General features: G+C 46.9%; 2 protein-coding genes across 2 annotated transcripts in view; one reads left to right on the top strand and one right to left on the bottom strand.

Annotated features, from left to right (window-relative positions):
• The window catches only part of wdr33 (WD repeat domain 33), a 27,164-nt gene extending 7,513 nt beyond the window's left edge, over positions 1 to 19,651 (top strand). The window contains exons 3-21 of the mRNA XM_041948534.1: positions 453 to 521; positions 1,127 to 1,231; positions 1,486 to 1,581; positions 3,006 to 3,157; positions 9,560 to 9,657; positions 9,941 to 10,067; positions 10,358 to 10,512; positions 10,633 to 10,711; positions 12,632 to 12,742; positions 13,215 to 13,309; positions 13,399 to 13,485; positions 14,165 to 14,304; positions 14,479 to 14,634; positions 16,016 to 16,804; positions 16,952 to 17,009; positions 17,698 to 18,016; positions 18,140 to 18,300; positions 18,786 to 18,965; positions 19,059 to 19,651. Coding sequence (XP_041804468.1) covers positions 453 to 521; positions 1,127 to 1,231; positions 1,486 to 1,581; positions 3,006 to 3,157; positions 9,560 to 9,657; positions 9,941 to 10,067; positions 10,358 to 10,512; positions 10,633 to 10,711; positions 12,632 to 12,742; positions 13,215 to 13,309; positions 13,399 to 13,485; positions 14,165 to 14,304; positions 14,479 to 14,634; positions 16,016 to 16,804; positions 16,952 to 17,009; positions 17,698 to 18,016; positions 18,140 to 18,300; positions 18,786 to 18,965; positions 19,059 to 19,201 — 3,120 coding nt within the window. The 3' untranslated portion in view covers positions 19,202 to 19,651. The remainder of the gene's footprint in view (positions 1 to 452; positions 522 to 1,126; positions 1,232 to 1,485; positions 1,582 to 3,005; positions 3,158 to 9,559; positions 9,658 to 9,940; positions 10,068 to 10,357; positions 10,513 to 10,632; positions 10,712 to 12,631; positions 12,743 to 13,214; positions 13,310 to 13,398; positions 13,486 to 14,164; positions 14,305 to 14,478; positions 14,635 to 16,015; positions 16,805 to 16,951; positions 17,010 to 17,697; positions 18,017 to 18,139; positions 18,301 to 18,785; positions 18,966 to 19,058) is intronic.
• On the bottom strand, positions 19,015 to 21,203 carry sft2d3 (SFT2 domain containing 3). Its single transcript, XM_041948536.1, has one exon. It carries the CDS (start codon positions 21,162 to 21,164, stop codon positions 20,478 to 20,480), a length of 687 nt encoding a protein of 228 aa, XP_041804470.1. The 5' UTR covers positions 21,165 to 21,203; the 3' UTR covers positions 19,015 to 20,477.

Below are 21,203 nucleotides of genomic sequence, written 5' to 3'. Positions count from 1 at the left end.
AACAGAAATAAATCTGTGCTGCCTGTTTCATCTGGTCACCAGTATTAATGTTGGCAATTCCAACTCAAATTCATCATATGCAGCTGTCTCTTATTCATATTCAAATGCTAAATATGTTCCCATGACTGTTGCATTGGACTATATTAGTGTGGCTGAAATCATCCAAGTCATGTCTATAAGAAAACGATCTTCATATTGAGCTTCAGGATCCGTCCTGACTGACAGGTTTCTCAGTCCGGTCCAGCAGTCTGGACTGAGTCCAGCAGTCTGACTCTCATCTGACTTTATTTCTGTTCGTTATTTGTGTATATGCTGATTATACGTGCTAAATTAAAATAATGTCATCAGAACATCCTGCAAGCTGACCAGTCCGTGTTAGTTCTTCATACTGGGACCAGTTCAGCCTGCGGTTAGTTTGGGCTGACCGGATTGTTTTTGTGTTTCCTCTGCAGAACCGTTTGTGGCAGCGAGACCATCGAGACTTCAGAGCCGTCCAGCCTGACGCAGGGTGTTATAATGATGTGAGTCCAGACCCTGTGCTGCAAACTGCCTCCAGTCAATCACTGTAAAACTGTTCTCTCAAGCTGTAGTCTGTCATTACAGAGTCCTACAGAGCTTTAAATGTCCAAACATCATCATAAAACATGTCTGCAGAAAGCCTATTTCTGCCCAGTTACAACTCTGATAGATACTGAGTGTCAGTGAACGTCTCATCATTAACAGTTTGTCCTGATGTGCATCCATAACCACCAGCAGCCATCAGTATCAGTGTTGAGATGTTCAAACTGAAAGAAAGGATTAGTTGATCAGTGAATTGATGAGTGGAGGGTACATATTTTTATAAATTCATGATTTTTCAAGCAGAAATGCCGAACATTCCTTGTGACTTGTTAATTTTTGGATTTTCTGCTTTTATTTTATCTCTTGTGATAAAAAACTGAATTTATTTGGAGTGTTTGAAAAACAATAAGCAGTTTTACAAACTGAACTCATGCTCCAGGAAGTTAGAAATCACTTTCCACAATATTGTGATGGAATAATTCCAGCAGGTCTCTGCCGCCGCACTGTTAGCGTCGTGTGTTTGACCTGTGAACGGAGTCTGAACGTCAGCGTGTGTTTGTTTCAGCTGGTTCCTCCTGTGGGCATGCTGAACAACCCGATGAACGCTGTCACCACAAAGTTTGTCCGAACCTCCACTAACAAAGTCAAGTGTCCCGTGTTTGTGATCAGGGTAAGCTGCCGCCGCCTCACTTCCTGTCAACAACATCCTACGTACATATACATGAATACTTACTGATGTTTTTGAGGATATTTGAGACGATTGTGGAATATTTGACATTATCGTGATTGTTAACAGCAGCCAGACACACACACGCTCTGATGGTGATAAATCTGGTGTGCAGATAATGTCGCTGTGTCGTTCACTCTTTGTTGTAGATGTTGAATGCAGATCTGAGTTGAATTCTGTTTCCTGTCTGTCTCCAGTGGACACCTGAAGGCCGTCGTCTGGTCACTGGAGCCTCCAGTGGAGAGTTCACTCTGTGGAACGGACTCACCTTCAACTTTGAGACCATTTTACAGGTAAACATCCACCTGTGGATCCATTCACCTGTACGCCTGTCCTCTATGAATGACATGGCTGTGTGGTCAATGAGCTGTGTTAATGACACAGCTCATTAACATATTAGGTGCACAACGAACACACATCGATCATAAGATTATAATTTCATGAGTTAAGATGCCTTGGTGGTGTGTTCATAGAAGCTCAGACATCTGAACGTTCAGTCAGCTGCTGAAAAGAAGCACATAGATGAGCTACAAACCTAGAAGATGAATCCTGAAAACATGGATATAGAGTCATATCCTAATTCTACACAGTATTGAATTGGCCTGATGATCATATGAAGATCGAATCCAAGATCTTTGATTTCTGATGCTCCTGCTCTGTTTTTTTTATTCAATCATTTGGGGCCAGATGTATTTATGAATTGTAGTAAAAATGTGTTTCAGAGCACGATAAGTTGACAGCTTCACCTTGATGTACGGTGGCTTGGATTGTAGAAATATAAGAAAATTTATGACACTGACATATACAGAAGGGTGGGGGGGGGTCGGGCTGCCGAGGAGCTGAAAGCTCCTGATATAAAGCAGTCAGAACTCCTTTAAATGTGGTGTTTGAGACGTTTTTCGCTGAATATGATCTGATGTAAACTGATATTTCACATGGATCCACTGCTGCTCGTTACACTTCCTGTTTTAGCTCTGTGAGAAGCTTCGAAATAAATAAATGAATAACTGCAGGCTGACTGATGTGCACATGTGAAGGCACATGGTAGCAGAGCTCAAGCTCTTTGACCAGATCGTCTCTGCACTGAGTATGGTCACATACGCACAGAGGAGAGCTCTTCTGTCCACAGCCTTCAGGCAGCCTCTCACTGCACGTTCAGACAGAAGCACTCCTTTGGCTAATCGACACATCGGGCCGATGCCGTCGTAAACGCCGCGTCTGAAGTGTTTCAGCAGACAAACCAGACTTCAGCTCAGTCGGCACACAGTTTGACAAAATCCCAAAATGTTCTGGGTGAAACTCGCTCTCTAGAAATGTATCATTTCTAATGTTAAGAGTCACTTTTGACATTAATGTAGACACGGTTCTCGTACGCCTGCTCGAGTTTGAACAACATTTAACGCCAAAAAAGACAGTAGTGTTTGCCAAACTAAGGTGTCATACTTTTTTCTTATTGGCATTTGCATTGAAAAGTTTCAAAGAATATATGTCTTTAAAATGCTGCTGTTGAGCAGCAGAGTAGGAGCTTCAGACCGTGTCCGATGTCAGGACTGCATCAGCATGCAGTCGCCGTGTGTAGAAGCAGACTGAGCAGCAATGAAGTAAATTAAATTAGAAACCGATGGAGGTGTGAACTGATGATCAGTGTTTAAATCTCCTTTATGTTTTCATGAGTTGGACTGACCTGCGTCCACCTGGTCTCCTCTGTCCTCTGCAGGCCCACGACAGTCCGGTCCGGGCCATGACCTGGTCTCATAACGACATGTGGATGCTGACGGCGGACCACGGTGGCTACGTGAAGTACTGGCAGTCCAACATGAACAACGTCAAGATGTTCCAGGCTCACAAGGAGGCCATTAGAGAAGCCAGGTTTATACCCAATCTAAAATTTTCTGTAGTTAACCCCCGTCTCTGCTGCTTACTGTCAGCGCTGCAGTACCACTCCGCAGCCACGTGGGGGCACTGCCTCACCTCTTGCCACATGTTGTTGTGGTTGATTAATGACAGATGTACGTGTGTGCTGTTGCAACACTGCAGTGATCTGTTGTTGATGTTGTTCCTGATGTGGCTGATGAGCTGTTTATCTCTGTGTACAGAAACGGTTGATTTTGTTGAATAAAGTCATCAATCATTTATTTTGAACGGGTTGGGGTAGGCCCAGTGGTTTGGGGGAGAGGAGGATGGAATTGATAATAAATCAATAAAGGCCCAGGGTTTGATTCTGACCAATAAAGGTTTAGCAGGGATGAATAAAGTGTTAAAATAAAGTGAATAAAGAGAAGCTCCTGCACACAGTCACACAATCAGCTGTAGATGTTTTAAATAAAGGTTGGTCCACGTGTACATTTTGAACACAGAGGTTAAACTCCACGGCCCCGGAACTAAATACCCAGACTATTGATAAAGTGGGACAGATTAAAAAAGATATATCCTGACTCTTAATCCAAAAACCATGGATCCTACATTTCCCATAATGCATCTGGATAGTGTCTTTCATTAGAGTCCCTGCTTGGTAAGCAGCCCGGTGTTTCAAACTCCACACCAGCTTGAAACGCAGACCGTTAGATATTTGTCAAAGCTGATGACATCACTGTGACATCACACAGCAGGCTGAGTAAAACTGGCCACGCTCACGTTCCTGGTCCTGGTTAGTAACCTGAACTTCATGCGTAAATAAAGTTGAATGGCCCTTTAACTGAGCAGGAACGCCTGTACAGTGTGATGTCGTGAAGCACAGCACACCTGCATCTGTTTCCTGGTGATGTCATGTTCTGCATCACATTGTAAGGTGTTCCTGTTATTTTGTTTGTCAGGTGAAGCTGTAGAAATCTGAAGTTCAATGACCATGACAGTTACTGTTGAAGTTGCTGGCGAGGCGCTACACGACCCATGACCCTTAGCGCGGTCTCTCACCTGATGAGATGCTGCGAGCTTAGCCGGGACACTTATTAACATCAGTGAGGCAGTAAAGAAGTAATGTGATTACTGTTTCCAGTCGTAGTCTCTCTGGAAGTATTTCCTCTTTTGTCTGTGTTTGGATGGTTAGAAGTAAATTTACATTAGAAATTCAGTTTTTGTGTTAGTGAAGAAGAATTATGGCCAAAATGTTATTTCTGACATTTTTAATGGAACCAAGAAGCATCAGTTGCAGGGTGTGTGTGTCCCCGCCACGCAACCATCATCGTCAGGGTGGTGCTTCCACTGCAGCTTCACAGCGAGCCGGGCCGCCGCGGTCCTGTTTACTGTCAGCCCGCCGTCTCCTCCCCCAGCAGATGAACTGGTGTTGGACTTTGTCTCTGTGGTTCACTGGTCAGCTGAGAGGAGGACACACCTCTGCTGCTGCTCCACCGATGAACTTGCGGGAAGCTTTTATTGTGAAGGAAAGAGCTTCATTAGCCGTGGTGCTCCTCAATAAAGACAGGTGTAAACAGGAAGTGACTCACACATCGCCCAGGTGTACAGCTTTACCTGGCTGAGCTGTGGCACACACTCACCGTGACCGCTCGGCTCTTCGGCCACGTTAGCGCCCTGATGTTTGCATGTTAGTGTCTCGGTACAGGCGTAGTGGAGGAGATGCTGAGTACGTCCCCATCGTTCTGCAGGAGCTGTTTCCATTTTCAGTAGAAATCGGCTGAAATCGAGACGTAACTAAGAAGTCCGGTTTGAAACTTGAGGTTAGACTTTGTCTCCAGTCCACCTCACGTTCAGCTCCGTGCTCACAGCAGAGCACATTCAAGGTGTAACGCTCATTTTGGCAGTAATTCCTCACTTTTAAGGTCGCTTTTTGTCCTCCTTTATTTCATGACAGCAGAGACAGACAGGAACTGAAAGAGCAGCTGTAACACGTAACAAAGATCCCCAAAGGAGTCCAGCCTGGGACCTCCTGGTTCCACATGGACAGACTTCACATTTTAGAACAAGTGGGATCTCAGATTTCTGTCGGTCAGACATAGAGGATGAAATGTCGTGATAACCTGTAGTGTCACATTCCTGTCAATCCTCTTGTTCTCTGTCGGAGTCGTATGTTTCAGGGGGAGATCCGGTCTGTGTGTGTGCTGCTTGTAGCTTAGCTTAGCATGAACAGTGGAAGCAGGCTGAAACTAGTGCAGCTCCTCCAGGAAAACTCCACAGCTGTCATTAACTTCCTCTTGGCCACCGAACAGTTGCTGTTTAGTTGTTTGGGCCTCGGGCCCCTCGGCCAGAGTCCCCTCTGAAGGCACTGTTAGTGACATTCATACAGTCACATGTTGGACGTCTGTCTTCAGTCTTAGTTCGAGGATCTGTCCACAGTCCGGGCGGGTCTGTTGTAGTTCGTCACTTTGTTCAGGTGTGTGTGTTCAGGCTGAGGCTTCAGGTGTGTGTGAACACGTTTGACAGCTGAGAAACAGAAATCATTTGATTGGTTCATAGCAGCAGCTCGTGTGTTTTCATGATCAGACTGATCCCTCATCAGGCTGGTGATTGATCCGATCAGTACTGATCAGTACTGGTTGAGCGACAGCCACATGGAGAACTGCTGTACTACAAGCTGAATGTCTGTCTGAACGTCAGACTTTTCATCTGGACTCTGATGGTTTGAGACAGATTTGTGTCCTGGTCCTACGACTCTTTGGACACTGTCATAGACCGACGTGTTTATTGAAGGTCAGTTCACGACGGCTCCAGCAGTTTGTTTCTCTTGTTCCTGGTTGTTCTGGTTCCTCCAGACCTCCGGTGCTCCTTCTGGTTTCCTCCGACACATGAACACGTCCTCAATAAGCAGCTAAGTCTTCATGGTTCCAGTGTCCACCGTGATTGACATGCAGACTTTCGTCCTTCGTGGACGATTCAGACCCCTTCTGCACAGCCCCCATAAGCTGCTGACTGTCCGCCATTCATTGTGTGTGTAAAGCCCTCCGTGTTTAAACCTGAACTGGTTCTGACCTGCAGTCCATGATGCTTCATGTTTCAGTGTAAGGTCTGAATAAAGAGTCACAGGTGGCTCTGCTCTTGACCTCACCTGAGTCCTGCAGACAGAAACCTTCTTCTATCCACTGAGAGAATAAATCTCTGTCATTCTTTAGTCCGTCCAAACCGGAGCAGCAGAGGCTCTGACAGATCCGACCGTCTCTACCAGCACCTGTTAAAGCCTTTCACATTCAGACCTGAGTACAGCAGAGACAGTCACAGACGTCACTCAACACATTTGACGTTTAAAATGTGTCCGTGTGATGAGACGGTTGAGCAGACCTGAGATCAGTTTGTGATGTAGTCCTCCTCTTGTTGCTGCTGTGAGTCCACAGTGATGCTGTTTCGTCACCTTGTCTTAAAGGACGTCTGTAGAGAAGAACAGTGACGGTCGACTGTCCAGTTCTTGGGACAGCCGCAGGTTCTCAGGTGTCTCTGTGGCTGCTGTCACGTCGGCACCAATCAGAACCAGCATTTACAGAAACCATCAGCACTTTAACGAAGCCAGAAATGTTGAAAGACGCCCAGACATGGAAACGTCTCTGTGTGTCCTTGTTCAGCTGCCGTCCCACAGTTACTGGATGTGCTGAAGCTTCCTGTTTACTGTAAATATATTCAGAGAGGAGGACTGAAACATTTGAAGACGGTTGAAACCTGATGAAGCAGGAGTCACAGCAGCTCTTCCTCAGTTCTCACAAACTATTAACTACGTTCAAACTGCTGATTCACTCAATCAGGTCCAACCTGTAAGGCTGTTGCTAGGAGACACCTGCTTCTCTGACCAATCAAGAGCCATCAACTATGTAAACAGGAAGTCAGTGTAGCATCAGGACCTGTTTTATAACCTTAGCTCTGCTTTGTAAACATGGGTCTGTTTTATTTCTGTCTGTTCAGAGTGAGCTAAGCTAAGCTAACAGACAGCATGTTGTCCCTTTGTTTGATCATTAGCATTGAGTTTTGTAATTTGAGGTGTTTATGAAATGTGATGTTATTGTTAGTGTCGGGTCAGATTTGTCAACATCAGATTCTCTATTTACTCCTCTGGAGTCAGATCTTAGCATGCTAACGAGGTTAGCTGCTTCAGTGAAGTGTGCAACAGTTCCTGTAGTTGCTAACAACTAACCTCCACATGAGAGCTGTTTTATTTTAGTGATGATAAAACTCCACAGACGTTAGCACGAGGCTAAGTGTGTTCACCTGCTGCAGCTGTGTCTGAAAAAGGCTCACATTTAACTGACCCCAGATCTGCCTCTGTGCAGGCGATACGACAGAGTCAGTCGATGCTTTGATATGACGTCACATCTGTTAAATGCAGGTTGAATTAGGTTTTTTCTGTGTTCATGTTTGGTGTTCAGACGCTTCTGTAGTTTTTCAGTAGAGCTCAAATGAGAAGTTGATTAATTGATCAGTCAATCAACAGAAAGCTAATCATCAATTAAAGGGGGGGGGGGGGGGGGGGGGGGGGAGCAGATGTTGGTGTGTTGTTGGGTGTTCTTCCAGTGATCATCCAGCAGGTGGAGACATTTAGACTTGAACAGACTCAGTAGTTTCCTCTACATCAGTCATCATCACGCAGCCGTAACGTGATGCACTGCATTGTGGGAGTCCGTGTCGTGGCGTCTGCAGCCTGAGTCTGTACCTGAAATGATCAGCTGACCGATTAGTCGACTGAAAATTCCTGAATCAGCTGTTTTGATGTTAATCCTTTGAGTTGTGTTAGACTCTGAGAAAAGCTGTGAGGGACAGTTTCTAACATCGTATAGATCCAGCAAAGTGATTAATCGAGAAAGTGATCAGCAGATAATTGATTGTGATAAAAATCTTGTCTCGTTTAAGAGATTTTTAGAATCTGGAACAAGAAAAAGAGAAAAGTAAGAAAACATGAAGTAAACAAACAAACCAGGACCCTGATACAGTCATGAAAAGAGTTTAAATACCACACACACACACACACACACACACACACACACCCAACACACCTGGAACACACAGAAACACACACACACACACACACACCTGGAACACACACACGCACACACACACACACCTGGAACACACACACACCTGGAACACACTCATTGGAGTTATGTTGTTGATGCTGTGGCTGACTGGGTCACATGGTTAAAGTTTGTTACTAACAGCTGATCTTTTCCGACGACAAACAAACACGAGAAAATTAAAGAGAAACATTCAAAGCAAAGAAGGAAATGACTCGATACATATTCAGTGTCCAGTTTATTAGGAACACCAAGTCAGTCTGATCCAACAGTCCTGTAACGTACTCTGTGTTCATCACTGGTCAAATGTGACAAAGCATACTTTACTCATGTACTCTGCTGAAGTACCAGTGCTTCAGTACTACAGTAGTTCCTTTTCATGTCCCTGAATACTTTCAGCTAGTTTGCAGTTAAGATTGTACAAACCAAACAGATGCCTGAAACACTTCAGGAGTTCAGCTTCTCAGAACAATTTGTCAGCTTTTCTTTCTCTGCAACCACAATAAACTGTCGGACTAAACAAACACTGTGAAGGCGTCACTTCGTCACCACATTTCTCACTATTTCCACAATGTTTCCAAACCGAACGATCGATCGATTAATGGAAGAAATAATCAGCTGATTGATCCAGAATGAAGAGAATCATTAGTTCAAATGAAGCTCGACCAGCTCCAACAGTAAAATCCTGCTGACTGTATTTTTAGTCCGGCCTGTCAGAGACCTGGAGCGCCCCAGCAGCTCACCTGGCAGCTCACCTGCTCCATGTCTGTCCTGACAGGCAGCTCTTTGCTGCATGACCTCCTCTCACTGTCTCTGTGTCTGTCTCTGTCTCCGTCTCTCTGTCTCTGTCTCTCTCTGTCTCCGTGTCTCTGTCTCTCTGTCTCTGTCTCTGTCTCTCTCTCTCTGTCTCTGTCTCTCTCTCTCTGTCTCTCTTTGTCTCTCTCTCTCTGTCTCTCTCCCTCTCTCTCTCTGTCTCTGTCTCTCTGTCTCTCTCTCCTTTCCTGTCTCTCTCTGTCTCTCTTTGTCTCTCTCTCTCTGTCTCTCTCTGTCTCTCTCCCTCTGTCTCTCTGTCTCTGTCTCTCTGTCTCTCTCTCCTTTCCTGTCTCTCCTCAGCTGAATTGAATAACAGCAGAAGGCCATGCTGAAACAGAGATCAATGGTTTTTATTATTGATATTATTGATCTTCAAACCTTTATTTAAACTTGAAAACAGTGATGCTGAGTGACAGTTTTAGTTCTGTAGGTTTCCCTGGAGCTTTCGGTCAGATCACCTGGTCTTCCTCACCAGTTCTTTTCCTCTTTTTGATTCTCTTCTTGTCTTGTCCAGTTTTTCTCCAACAGATAATAAATTTGCCACCTGCTCAGACGACGGGACGGTTCGTATCTGGGACTTCCTGCGCTGCCACGAGGAGAGAATCCTCCGAGGTACAAACTGCTGCTTCCAGACATCAGACTCACCTGAGAGCAGCCTGATCAGAGCTGGAACAGGACCGATAGTGACTCCGTTCTTTACATCATGCGTATCAACGTTTATGTGGTTTCATGCAAATGAAAGTTTCTCGGACATCAGTGATGACACTTTTATTATGTTTGTGGGACGACAACAGCACTACAACCGTAGTTATAGCTGACTGACAGACTGACAGACTGACATGTCTTGATATTTAAGGCTAAATATTAATGTCTGTGTGTGTGTGTGTGTGTTTAGGCCACGGTGCTGACGTGAAGTGTGTCGACTGGCATCCCACTAAAGGTCTGGTGGTCTCCGGCAGTAAAGACAGCCAGCAGCCAATCAAATTCTGGGACCCAAAGACCGGGCAGAGTCTGGCGACACTGTGAGTTCACCAGGAAACTAAAACTGAACCCAGATCAGATCAGTGTCTTCAATCTGAAAGCAGGAGGTCCTTTGAGACTTTGAGCTGAATAAATGTAAAGAAACCGTTTGTCTGCTGTGACGTGTCGACCGGCTGACAGTGTGGACTCACGTCGTCATATGTGACACAGCTGTGTAGAAACAGCTCGTCATGAGTGCAGGAAGGTTTTCTGGTTTGCATGGTGATGCAGTAGCTCAGTAATGACTCAGTAGTTCGTTTCCTTTCGTTTGAATGAATGTTTCTCTGCTCAGTCACGCCCATAAGAACACTGTGATGGAGGTGAAGTGGAACCTGAACGGTAATTGGCTGCTGACGGCGTCACGTGACCACCTGTGTAAACTGTTTGACATCAGAAACCTGAAGGAGGAGCTGCAGGTGTTCAGAGGACACAAGAAGGAGGCAACAGGTGAGTGTGAGCAGAGCTACCTGTGCACAGGTAGAAATGTACTGTCATGGAAAAGCATTGATGATGATGATGATGATGTGCTGTGGATGCAACCTGAACTTCTCTGTTTGTGGTCCTCAGCTGTGGCCTGGCATCCCGTCCATGAAGGTCTGTTTGCCAGCGGAGGCTCTGATGGCTCTCTGCTCTTCTGGCACACTGGGTAATGATGATGATGATGATGATGATGATGATGATGGTGATGATGAAGAACCTGAGCAGACTGTGACAGACACTGACTACAGAGAAACTGACCACAGTCTTAGAAATGACTGACAGGGTTCAGGTCAGACACATAAAGAAGCTGAATCAGCACCAGACGGATGCCTGTCTCTGTTATTTCGTCCACCCCATGAATGTGTTGCTTTGACTGGGGCAGATGTTGACTGGTGTTGGTGGTTTGACTGGTGCAGATGTTGACGGGTGCAGATGTTGACTGGTGTCGGTGGTTTGACTGGTGCAGATGTTGACTGGTGCAGATGTTGACTGGTGTTGATGGTTTGACTGGGGCAGATGTTGACTGGTGTTGATGGTTTGACTGGGGCAGGTGTTGACTGGTGTTGATGGTTTGACTGGTGCAGGTGTTGACTGGTGTTGATGGTTTGACTGGGGCAGGTGTTGACTGGTGTTGATGGTTTGACTGGTGCAGATGTTGACTGGTGTTGATGGTTTGACTGGGGCAGATGTTGACTGGTGTTGATGGTTTGACTGGTGCAGTTGTTGACTGGTGCAGATGTTGACTGGTGTTGGTGGTTTGACTGGTACAGATGTTGACTGGTGTTGATGGTTTGACTGGGGCAGATGTTGACTGGTGTTGATGGTTTGACTGGGGCAGATGTTGACTGGTGTTGATGGTTTGACTGGTACAGATGTTGACTGGTGTTGATGGTTTGACTGGGGCAGATGTTGACTGGTGTTGATGGTTTGACTGGGGCAGATGTTGACTGGTGTTGATGGTTTGACTGGGGCAGATGTTGACTGGTGTTGGTGGTTTGACTGGTGCAGATGTTGACTGGTGTTGGTGGTTTGACTGGTGCAGATGTTGACTGGTGCAGATGTTGACTGGTGTTGATGGTTTGACTGGGGCAGATGTTGACTGGTGTTGATGGTTTGACTGGGGCAGGTGTTGACTGGTGTTGATGGTTTGACTGGTGCAGGTGTTGACTGGTGTTGATGGTTTGACTGGGGCAGGTGTTGACTGGTGTTGATGGTTTGACTGGTGCAGATGTTGACTGGTGTTGATGGTTTGACTGGGGCAGATGTTGACTGGTGTTGATGGTTTGACTGGTGCAGTTGTTGACTGGTGCAGATGTTGACTGGTGTTGGTGGTTTGACTGGTACAGATGTTGACTGGTGTTGATGGTTTGACTGGGGCAGATGTTGACTGGTGTTGATGGTTTGACTGGGGCAGATGTTGACTGGTGTTGGTGGTTTGACTGGTGCAGATGTTGACTGGTGCAGATGTTGACTGGTGTCGGTGGTTTGACTGGTGCAGATGTTGACTGGTGCAGATGTTGACTGGTGTTGGTGGTTTGACTGGTGCAGATGTTGACTGGTGTCGGTGGTTTGACTGGTGCAGATGTTGACTGGTGCAGATGTTGACTGGTGTTGGTGGTTTGACTGGTGCAGATGTTGACTGGTGTTGGTGGTTTGACTGGTGCAGATGTTGACTGGTGCAGATGTTGACTGGTGTTGATGGTTTGACTGGGGCAGATGTTGACTGGTGTTGATGGTTTGACTGGGGCAGGTGTTGACTGGTGTTGATGGTTTGACTGGGGCAGGTGTTGACTGGTGTTGATGGTTTGACTGGTGCAGATGTTGACTGGTGTTGATGGTTTGACTGGGGCAGATGTTGACTGGTGTTGATGGTTTGACTGGTGCAGTTGTTGACTGGTGCAGATGTTGACTGGTGTTGGTGGTTTGACTGGTACAGATGTTGACTGGTGTTGATGGTTTGACTGGGGCAGATGTTGACTGGTGTTGATGGTTTGACTGGTGCAGGTATTGACTGGTGTTGATGGTTTGACTGGTGCAGGTATTGACTGGTACAGGTGTTTACTGCTGCTGTTGTTGTTTGTGTCAGGGTTGAGAAGGAGGTTGGAGGGATGGAGATGGCTCATGAGGGGATGATCTGGAGTCTGGCCTGGCACCCGCTGGGTCACATCCTCTGCTCTGGCTCCAATGACCACACCAGGTACATGAACAACATATTTCCAACATAAAATTACTGTACTGTATACACAGGATGTGTACAACATCTGCACGATGTACTGGGTCACGTCCTCTGCTCCGGCTCAGCATGTCGGCACAACCTCAAAACATGTATGCCATATAATTTGAACACACACACACACACACACACGTCACCTGTTTTTAGCAGGTTTAGTTGCCTTTAACAACCTGCATATTTGTGCTAATTGAAGTGTACAAATTTTATTATATGCAACATGTGTACAAGATGTAAATGCAGCATATATCCACCACAAAACATATACAAACTGCTCAGTACTTCATAGTATATACAGTTCAAACTGTTCACCTGCTTTATATCCACCATGCAGTCTGAAACCGAGCCACAGACACACCTCAGGCTTTGAGCAGGCGTAAATGTCAGCCCAGCTGTGTCTCTAACTGAACTTTTCTCTGCATTCTTTTTCATTTTGTAGTAAATTCTGGACAAGGAATCGACCAGGTGATAAGATGAGAGACCGTTACAACCTGAACCTGCTGCCTGGGATGTCAGAGGATGGCATGGAGTACGGTGAGTCGCAGGAGGACAAACAGCACAAGTGTTTGTGATTTCATTCGGTCGCCGCTGTTTATCGTTCTGTCTCTGTTTGGGTGTTTCAGATGACGTGGACCTGAACAGCGTGGCCTCCATCCCCGGTATGGGGATCCCTGAGCAGCTGAAGGCTGCCATGGAACAGGAGCAGAGCAGTAAGTCTCATCCTGGAAGGTTTCCAGGCTTCAGGGGAAAAAGATGAAAAGATATTTGAAAACATCTGGTAGTTTTTCAACCCAAATTGATTGAAAACAGCAGGCAGAAAACACCTGGAACAAATGGAAAGAAATAAAATATATTGTCTTTGTGCTTTTTTCAAAAAGGATCAGCAAGTTATCACGTTCTGTAACATTACCACTTTTTTGACTTTAGCCACAAAATCTTAAATGTTCTTCTTTCCCCTCACAGTGTCCTAATATGAAAATGTCAAACAAAAACTCATTAAGTTTGATTTAATTTAATCTTAATTTAATCATCATTTAAGTTCATTTCAGTGTTATTTTTATAAGAATTAGTCTTTTTCTTCAGCATCTTGTTGTTTGTTCAGATCAGTTCCCCAAATTGTTGACAAAGGTGTCCCACAGGGATCAATATTAGGCCCCTGATATTTACTCTGTACAATGAATGATATTTATTTTCAAGATCAGTACTTCAGTGTCTGTTTTTATACAGATGATATCACCTTGTATGTCACTGATCTCAAGACAAACCAGACCTATTTGTACCTCTTGACTGAAACCCTCCTGTGTGATTTGTTCAAAAACTGTCAGAAATAGTCTTTATGTTTTAGGTTTCAGGAATGAGGTGTAACTCAGGTGTACTTGTTGTCTCCAGGTAAAGAGGCTGCTCCTGAGGTGGAGATGTCCATTCCAGGTCTAGACTGGGGCATGGATGAGGTCATGGGTAAAGACACCAAGAAGGTCCCGCAGAAGAAAGTACCTTACGCCAAACCGATCCCTGCACAGTTCCAACAGGTAAATACCTGCCACTGAGCAGTGCTGGAAACTGTTTGTAAAAGCACTAAATGTCTTCAACACAACATGAACACAAGTTGTGCCGAAGTCTTAATGATGTCGGTGTTGTAGAAGCCACATAACTTGTGTTGGTGTCGAGTGTTGTTGACCCTGAACTCCTTCATGTCTCTGCAGGCCTGGGCAGAGAATAAAGTACCCATGATGCCACCTGGTGGAGATTTGTCCAAAGACCGGAAGGTGGAGCAGAAAGTGGACGTGAAGAAGAAAACTCAGGCAGAGATCGAGCAGGAGATGGCAGCTTTGCAGTACACCAACCCCATGCTGCTGGAGGTGGGTGGTCCAACCCGTTACTGTTACTGATGATGCTGATGATAATATGAGTAGACTCGCACACAGGCCTCATAACAGCGAGTCCGTCTGTAACTATAACTCCAAACCCAGAAATGTACATCCATTTCATACCAAATGTTACTTGATGTGGGGAAATGAGTGATACTGCCATACTTTGTAAAGCCTTTGGATTATGGCAGATTTGACTGTAACTCATTTGTTTCACTATTTTCAATTTGTAATTTCGTTTCTCAGTGTTTCCATAATTTTCCCCTCTGTGCCCCCAGAGCAGCCTTGGAAAGCTTGCTTTCAGGTATTCCACATCAGAGAGGAATGTGATCTCAAATTTCTATAGTTTTATTCTGGCATTAAGCAGTCCGTCGAGTACCTAATTTAAGAACACATGGTTTTCCCATGTGACGGAATTGGGAATACAATTAAGTGAAGAGTTCTGGGGACACGCTATAGATAGGACATGGTCTACCACCTCGTGTACTCGTCTTGGACTTATCCAATTTTAAGTTTTATATAGGGCCCATTTTTTCTAGTTGAGACTTTCTGAAATATATCCAGAAGCGGAAGATAAATGGCATAAATGGCAAGTCTCTCCCTGTCATCTTAGCCATATGTTTTTCCTTTGTCCTGATTTAAATGGTATTTGAACTGCTTACTTTACTATTATGTCCACTGTTCTTGGAGTAAATCTGCAGCCCTGCCCATTCATTGCTATATTTGGCGTCTCAGTTGCATTAAACTCTGTACAGAAAGATGTTGTAGCTTACACATCCTTACTAGCATGCCTTTCCTCACTGTTGCGCTGGAGGGCTGCTAATATTCATCCATCTCCCAGAGGTTTTCTAAAACTCCAAAAAATTAAATATACACTGAGAGGATGTACTGACAAGTTTTTCCACAAATGGCAACCCTTTATTTCTTATTATTTATTTCTTATTATTTATTTCACAGACTTACAGGTACTGCCCAATTGAACGTGTGCCTGCTCGTGTTGTACTTTATAATGCATAAGCAATCAGTTGTATATGTATTGGTTGTGATGAGCTCAGAGTGTCTTTTTTGGGGGGGGTTAAGGTGTAGTTTGTTCTGAGATGTTTTGTCTGTTTTGTATGAGAGGGCTGTTTATTTGCTCTTGTTTTCGTATGTATGTATATGTATATGTGCATATATGTATATATTTTAAAAAAAAGAAGAGCAAATAACAGTTCAACCGGATGTCTTACCATAGAGACCTCTTTAAGTGCCTTGTGTCCCCCTAACAACCACCCAGTAACTCTTCAGCAACCTCATAAAACCATCAGTTATGATCTAGAATAAATTCCTTCATTCATTCTCATTTTAAACACGTCTTTGGTCTCTGGTGCAGCAAATGAAGATGGACCGGATGAACCAGATGAACACAGACGGGAACATGGGCCCCCCACAGGGACAGGGCCCTATGCCACCCTTCCCTGGCCCTGGAGGTCCCGGAGGTCCTGGGGGCCCGATGCCTCTTGGCCAGCAGGGCTTTCCGCCAAACATGCCTCCTCAGCAGATGCCCAACAACATGGGGCCTCCCATGGGCCCCGGAGGCATGCAGCCTCCTTTCATGCCCCCTGGACAGATGGGGCCACCCACTGGACCCCAGTCTCACCAGGGCCCCCCTCAGGGTATGATCGGACCACCAGATATGCAAGGGCCACAAGGTATGCAGAGACACCCAGGCCCTCCCAGAAACATGGGTCCCCAGGGGCCTCATGGTATGGGACCCAGAGGGATGCAGGGGCCCCCTGGTGGGATGATGGGCCCCCCTCCTCGAGGAATGGGTCCAAGAGATCCTCAAGGGCCTCCACCTCAGGGGAGCATGATGCCACCTCAGGGGAACATGATGGGCCCTCAGGGGCACATGCAGGGTGGGATGATGGGGCCCCCGCCCAGGACACACAGCAACATGCCAAACAACTATGGGATGGGCAACATGCAGGGGCCCCCAGGAGGTATGCACGGTCCTCCGGGAAATATGCAGGGGCCCCCAGGTAACATGCAGGGACCTCATGGAAACATGCAGGGACCACATGGAAACATGCAGGGCCCCCCAGGAAACATGCAAGGACCCCACGGAAATATGCAGGGACCTCCAGGAAACATGCAGGGGCCTCCATATATGCAGCACCAGGTGAGTTGAAGTGTTTAGTCCCAAAGACAGAACATTTGAATTCAGTTTTGTGTTGTATTTTACTGATTCAGGATTAGTTTCCAGCCACACTGGTTTTAAAAGTACTGTATGAATGAGTATTTTATAAATTTGCTCTGGTCTTTGCAGGGTCAGAACGCAGGGCCTATGATGCATGGGATGGGGCAGCAGGGGCCCACCAACAAAGGTAAGATCACACAGAAAATGAAAAGCACCTTACAGCTTTTAAGCATGCAGAGTCATTTTTATAAGAGCAGAGGTATAGAACGGTTTCATAGTGATCGATATATGTGGTGTTCCCCCAGGTTCCGTTTTAGGCCCGTTTTTATTTGCACTACGTGTGCTTCCACTGGGCTCAGTTTTTCAAAACACAACATTGTCATTGTTTTGTGTTCATCATGTTAGCACACAGGCTGAGCTCACAGCAGGACATGAACTGAACCATTTTAGCCACGTTAGCATCGCAGCTCTATGGACATTGATGTCAGCTTACCTCTTTGGTTCAAACTCAAATATCTGTTGGATGATTGTGATGAAATGTGGTTCTCATGAGCCTCAGCTGGACTGTGTTTAGTGATAATTAGCTGTTAGCATGCTAACATGCTTAAGTAAGATAGTGAGTAAGCATTATACTTGCTAAACATTAGCATGTTGTCATTGATCACATGTTAACACAGGTAAACAGCACTGTTTCTTAGTCCAGCCCTTACAGTGCTGCTGGAATGACTGCAGACTGGTGTTAATCACTGTTCGCTGCAGCAGCGTTCTTAGTTCATTTACAGTTTAGACTTGTTTGACTCCTTCAAAGCATCTGTCCCACTGCTGGGTGTAAAAAAGACAACTCAATAAATCACTGTTGACTCTTCTTATGTTAGGAGATCCTCGGGGGCCACCACCCAACCACCACATGGGCCCTCCTGACCGGCAGGGTCCCGGAGGACCAGACCAGGGCTCGGGCCCTTACTGGGGAGACAACCAGCAGGGTCGGCGTGGACCGCAGGACTTTGATGGAGGCCAGGACTTCCACAGCAGAGGAGAGGAGGGCTGGAGACCTGGACCTGGAGCCGGATACCAGGGAGGAGGAGGAGGAGGAGGACACAGAGGGGGAGGACATAGAGGAGGAGGGAATGGAGGGAACTGGGGCCCAGACGAGAGGTTCACTGGAGGAGAGTTTAGAGGGCGGAGAGACGACAGGTGAGACGTTTTTGATATTGTAGCATCTGAGCCTGAATGGGAGGTGGGACAGGAGCTAAAACTAAAACCTACAGACTCTCAGTGGTCTTAACAGATCTGAACTGGACTCACTGGGTGTTTCAGGTTCAGAGGAGGAGGTTCCGGTCGACCAGGAGGGCGAGGGTACCCCGATGAGTACGGTGGTCAGGAGGACGGCTTCGATGGCCCAGAGGAGATGGGTCGAGGCTGGGACAACGGAGGCAGAGGGAGACCGCCTCGAGGAGGAGGTCCGCCCAGAGGAGGAGGTGAGAGGAACCAGAACTGGTCTCTATTCTGTCCATCCAGTCTAATCCCTATCACTGGTTACTACTTCAAACCGAGCCTTTGTCAGCTGTGAGCTCCTGTTACTGGCTGCCTGAGAGATTATATAAAAAGGATGAAACTCATTGATGAAGTCTTGTAGTCCACTTAACAACAGCAGTCTGGTAATGTTGGCAAAGATAAAAGTGTTGCCTTTCAACAGAGACCATAAATGTACTCCACGTGGTTCAAGAACGGGTCTGGGTTTACACTGGGTCTGTCTGGGACAGGGTTTTTAGGCTGACTAAAAGAGGTTAAATAATAATTCTCATGATTGAGTTCTGAAGATTAAACTAACAAACATTTAACAACAACCGATTCTGGTTAAGTTGAAATGTGACGTGAAAGAGTCTTTGTCACAAACAGCATATTAAATTATTTCTCTGAAGACTCTTATTGTGGCGGCATCTCTTTGTCTTCCTGCCTGTAGGTCACGATGGTTATCGGGACGGACAGCAGATGCACGACGGGTCGTCTCCGGTTGGTCGCGAGCGCTCCTCCTCCCTGCAGGGGATGGACATGGCGTCTCTGCCCCCCCGGAAGCGTCCGTGGCAGGATGGACCAGGAACCGGAGACCCCCGAGAGAGAGAGTCACCGGGAACGGACGGAGGTGAGAACCACACCTGAATCTGTCTCAGCTGATACGCAGTAACATTTAAACTTCTGTAATAACAAACAGTCCTTCTCTGCTGCTTCCCTGCAGGTCGCCCCCCTCAGAGGGAGGACGGTTACGGTCCGTCGGGTCGAGGTGGACGAGGTGGCTGGGGTCCCGGAGGAGGACCGGTCCCCAGGAGAGGAGGGCCGGCACCAAGAGGACCGCCGAGGGGTGGCGGCCGGGGCCGGTAGTCCTGAAGAAAGAAACTCCCACGATCTTCCTCTCCTCCGGTGGGCTCGTCCCTGCTGGGCCCTCCACAGGCCTGAGACCAAGTCTAGATCCTGAAAAACCTCCAGACAAACTTTTGGTCATGTGACACATTTGGACCTCTGCTGCTGTGAAGGACGGTGTTTTTGATTGGTCCAGACTGACTCAGCAGTTCGATGAAGCACCTGAGCCGACAGGTAGATGGACAGTAAACCAATAAAGTGTCTCATTGACAATCTGTCTCCACCTCACTGAAGCACAGAATTATTTTAATGTAAAATATCGTCTTTGTATCTCAGTCTCTCGGTTTATTTCAGAGTGAACACTGTGTCTTCAGCTTGTTGCTTTTCGTCCTTTTTGTAAAAGATTTCTATGTTTTTGTGTTGCCACTGACTCCACTGAAGTGGACAATAAAGATTCACACTTCAACAACAGCTCCTCGCGGGCCAGGGCCGGGCTTAGTACAGTACAAATGTGTTGTGTAAAATATTTTAATATGGAATAAAATCAAGGAATAGCTGATGTTTGTAACTCTAAATGATCTACAGCCACAGACGACTACAAACAGCCGCTTTCACCGAGATTCACCGTTACTGAACCACAACGGATACTTGACAGGATGCTGGAGTCGCTGGTTCAGAGCTAAAGGACGCGATGGGCTTCATATCTCTGAACAGTGTTCAAAGATGAGATACTCCAACCTAAAGAAGCTCAGAGAACATGTGAAATGTCTTTGAGTTCTCAACACTCAATATTGACTTTAATGGATTTGTTGGATCTGGTCCAGTCAGTGACACCAGCTCAGGGGTCAGAGGTCACAGACAATTCATGAAACCAGACATATTTAGTTTTTTTATTTCCTGGTTTTCTTCACTCACAACTGCATCCACAGTAACCTCCCACCCAGATACATGTTATCCATTCAAAGTACATCAGAAAATAAAGTTTCACAGTTGAAACGTCTTAAACTTTATTTGGTCCTCCGACCAGCAGCCTTCTGTCCTGCAGGTCAGTGTTCAGGGTTTAGTTAACATGTCGATCCTCTGATCAGCCAGATGTTTGACTGATATCAGTATCTTAACTGCAGCCAGTAATCAATAATCAGGCTGCAGAGGGATGGACTGAAGTTGGTCCTTTACAAACAGGGACCCGTTGGAGACTCCTCAGCGGCCTCTGGGGGCCCTGGACCCTGTTCTGGGAATCAGTGTTTTAAGCCTGATGGATGTGTAACCCCGCCGCGGGTCTGTGACCTCTGTCCGCTCAGATTGGCATGGTTTTCCCGGTGACGGTCCTCTTGATGGCAGACGCAGCCATCCCTCCCATGAAGCGGATCCCGGCGCTCCCCCCGGGCAGCAGCGACACCACGTACCCGACGATGACGGTGACCTGCAGGGCGGCTCCCAGTGCGGTCAGCACGGTGCTGTGGAGGCTCAGCGCCGCGTACAGAGTCCCTCCGAGGGCGCACAGGTAGACTGCGGCACCTGGAGACGTGGGCAGGCCTGCGGCCAATCTGCTGGGGCCGCGCAGCACCGCCGCCGCGGCGATGGCGAACAGCGAACCGAGCGACCACAGCAGCGCGAACTTGCGCGCGTAGAGCAGCAGCAGCGGCGCGTACAGCGCCGACAGTCCGAAACACAGCGCGGAAAACGACACGCACACCCCGAAGGCCACCAACCGTTGCCGGCGGCTCATGCCCGGTAGGCAGGGGTCCGGCTCGGTCGACCACGGCCAAGAAAAGCCGCTGTTTCCGCTGGAACTCTGGCCGGACGGGCTACCGCGGCGGATCCCGGACCATGGGCTCGACCACCGCCCGAACCAGCTCCCAGATACTTGTTCCGGTTCGTCCAGGTCCACCGAGGTGCTGGAGCTGGACTGGGAGATAGTCTTGGCGCCGCCACCTTTGGACTGGGCCAAATACTCCTGAAGCTGTCGGTTCAGATCCGCCATGACAGAGGAAGTTAACTGGTTCACTGTCGACCGGCTGAC

This window comes from Chelmon rostratus, chromosome 12, assembly GCF_017976325.1.
Source record: "Chelmon rostratus isolate fCheRos1 chromosome 12, fCheRos1.pri, whole genome shotgun sequence".
Classification (NCBI taxonomy): domain Eukaryota; kingdom Metazoa; phylum Chordata; class Actinopteri; order Chaetodontiformes; family Chaetodontidae; genus Chelmon; species Chelmon rostratus.
Note: the sequence above shows the minus strand (reverse complement) of the source record. Positions and strands in the feature narration are given on the sequence as shown.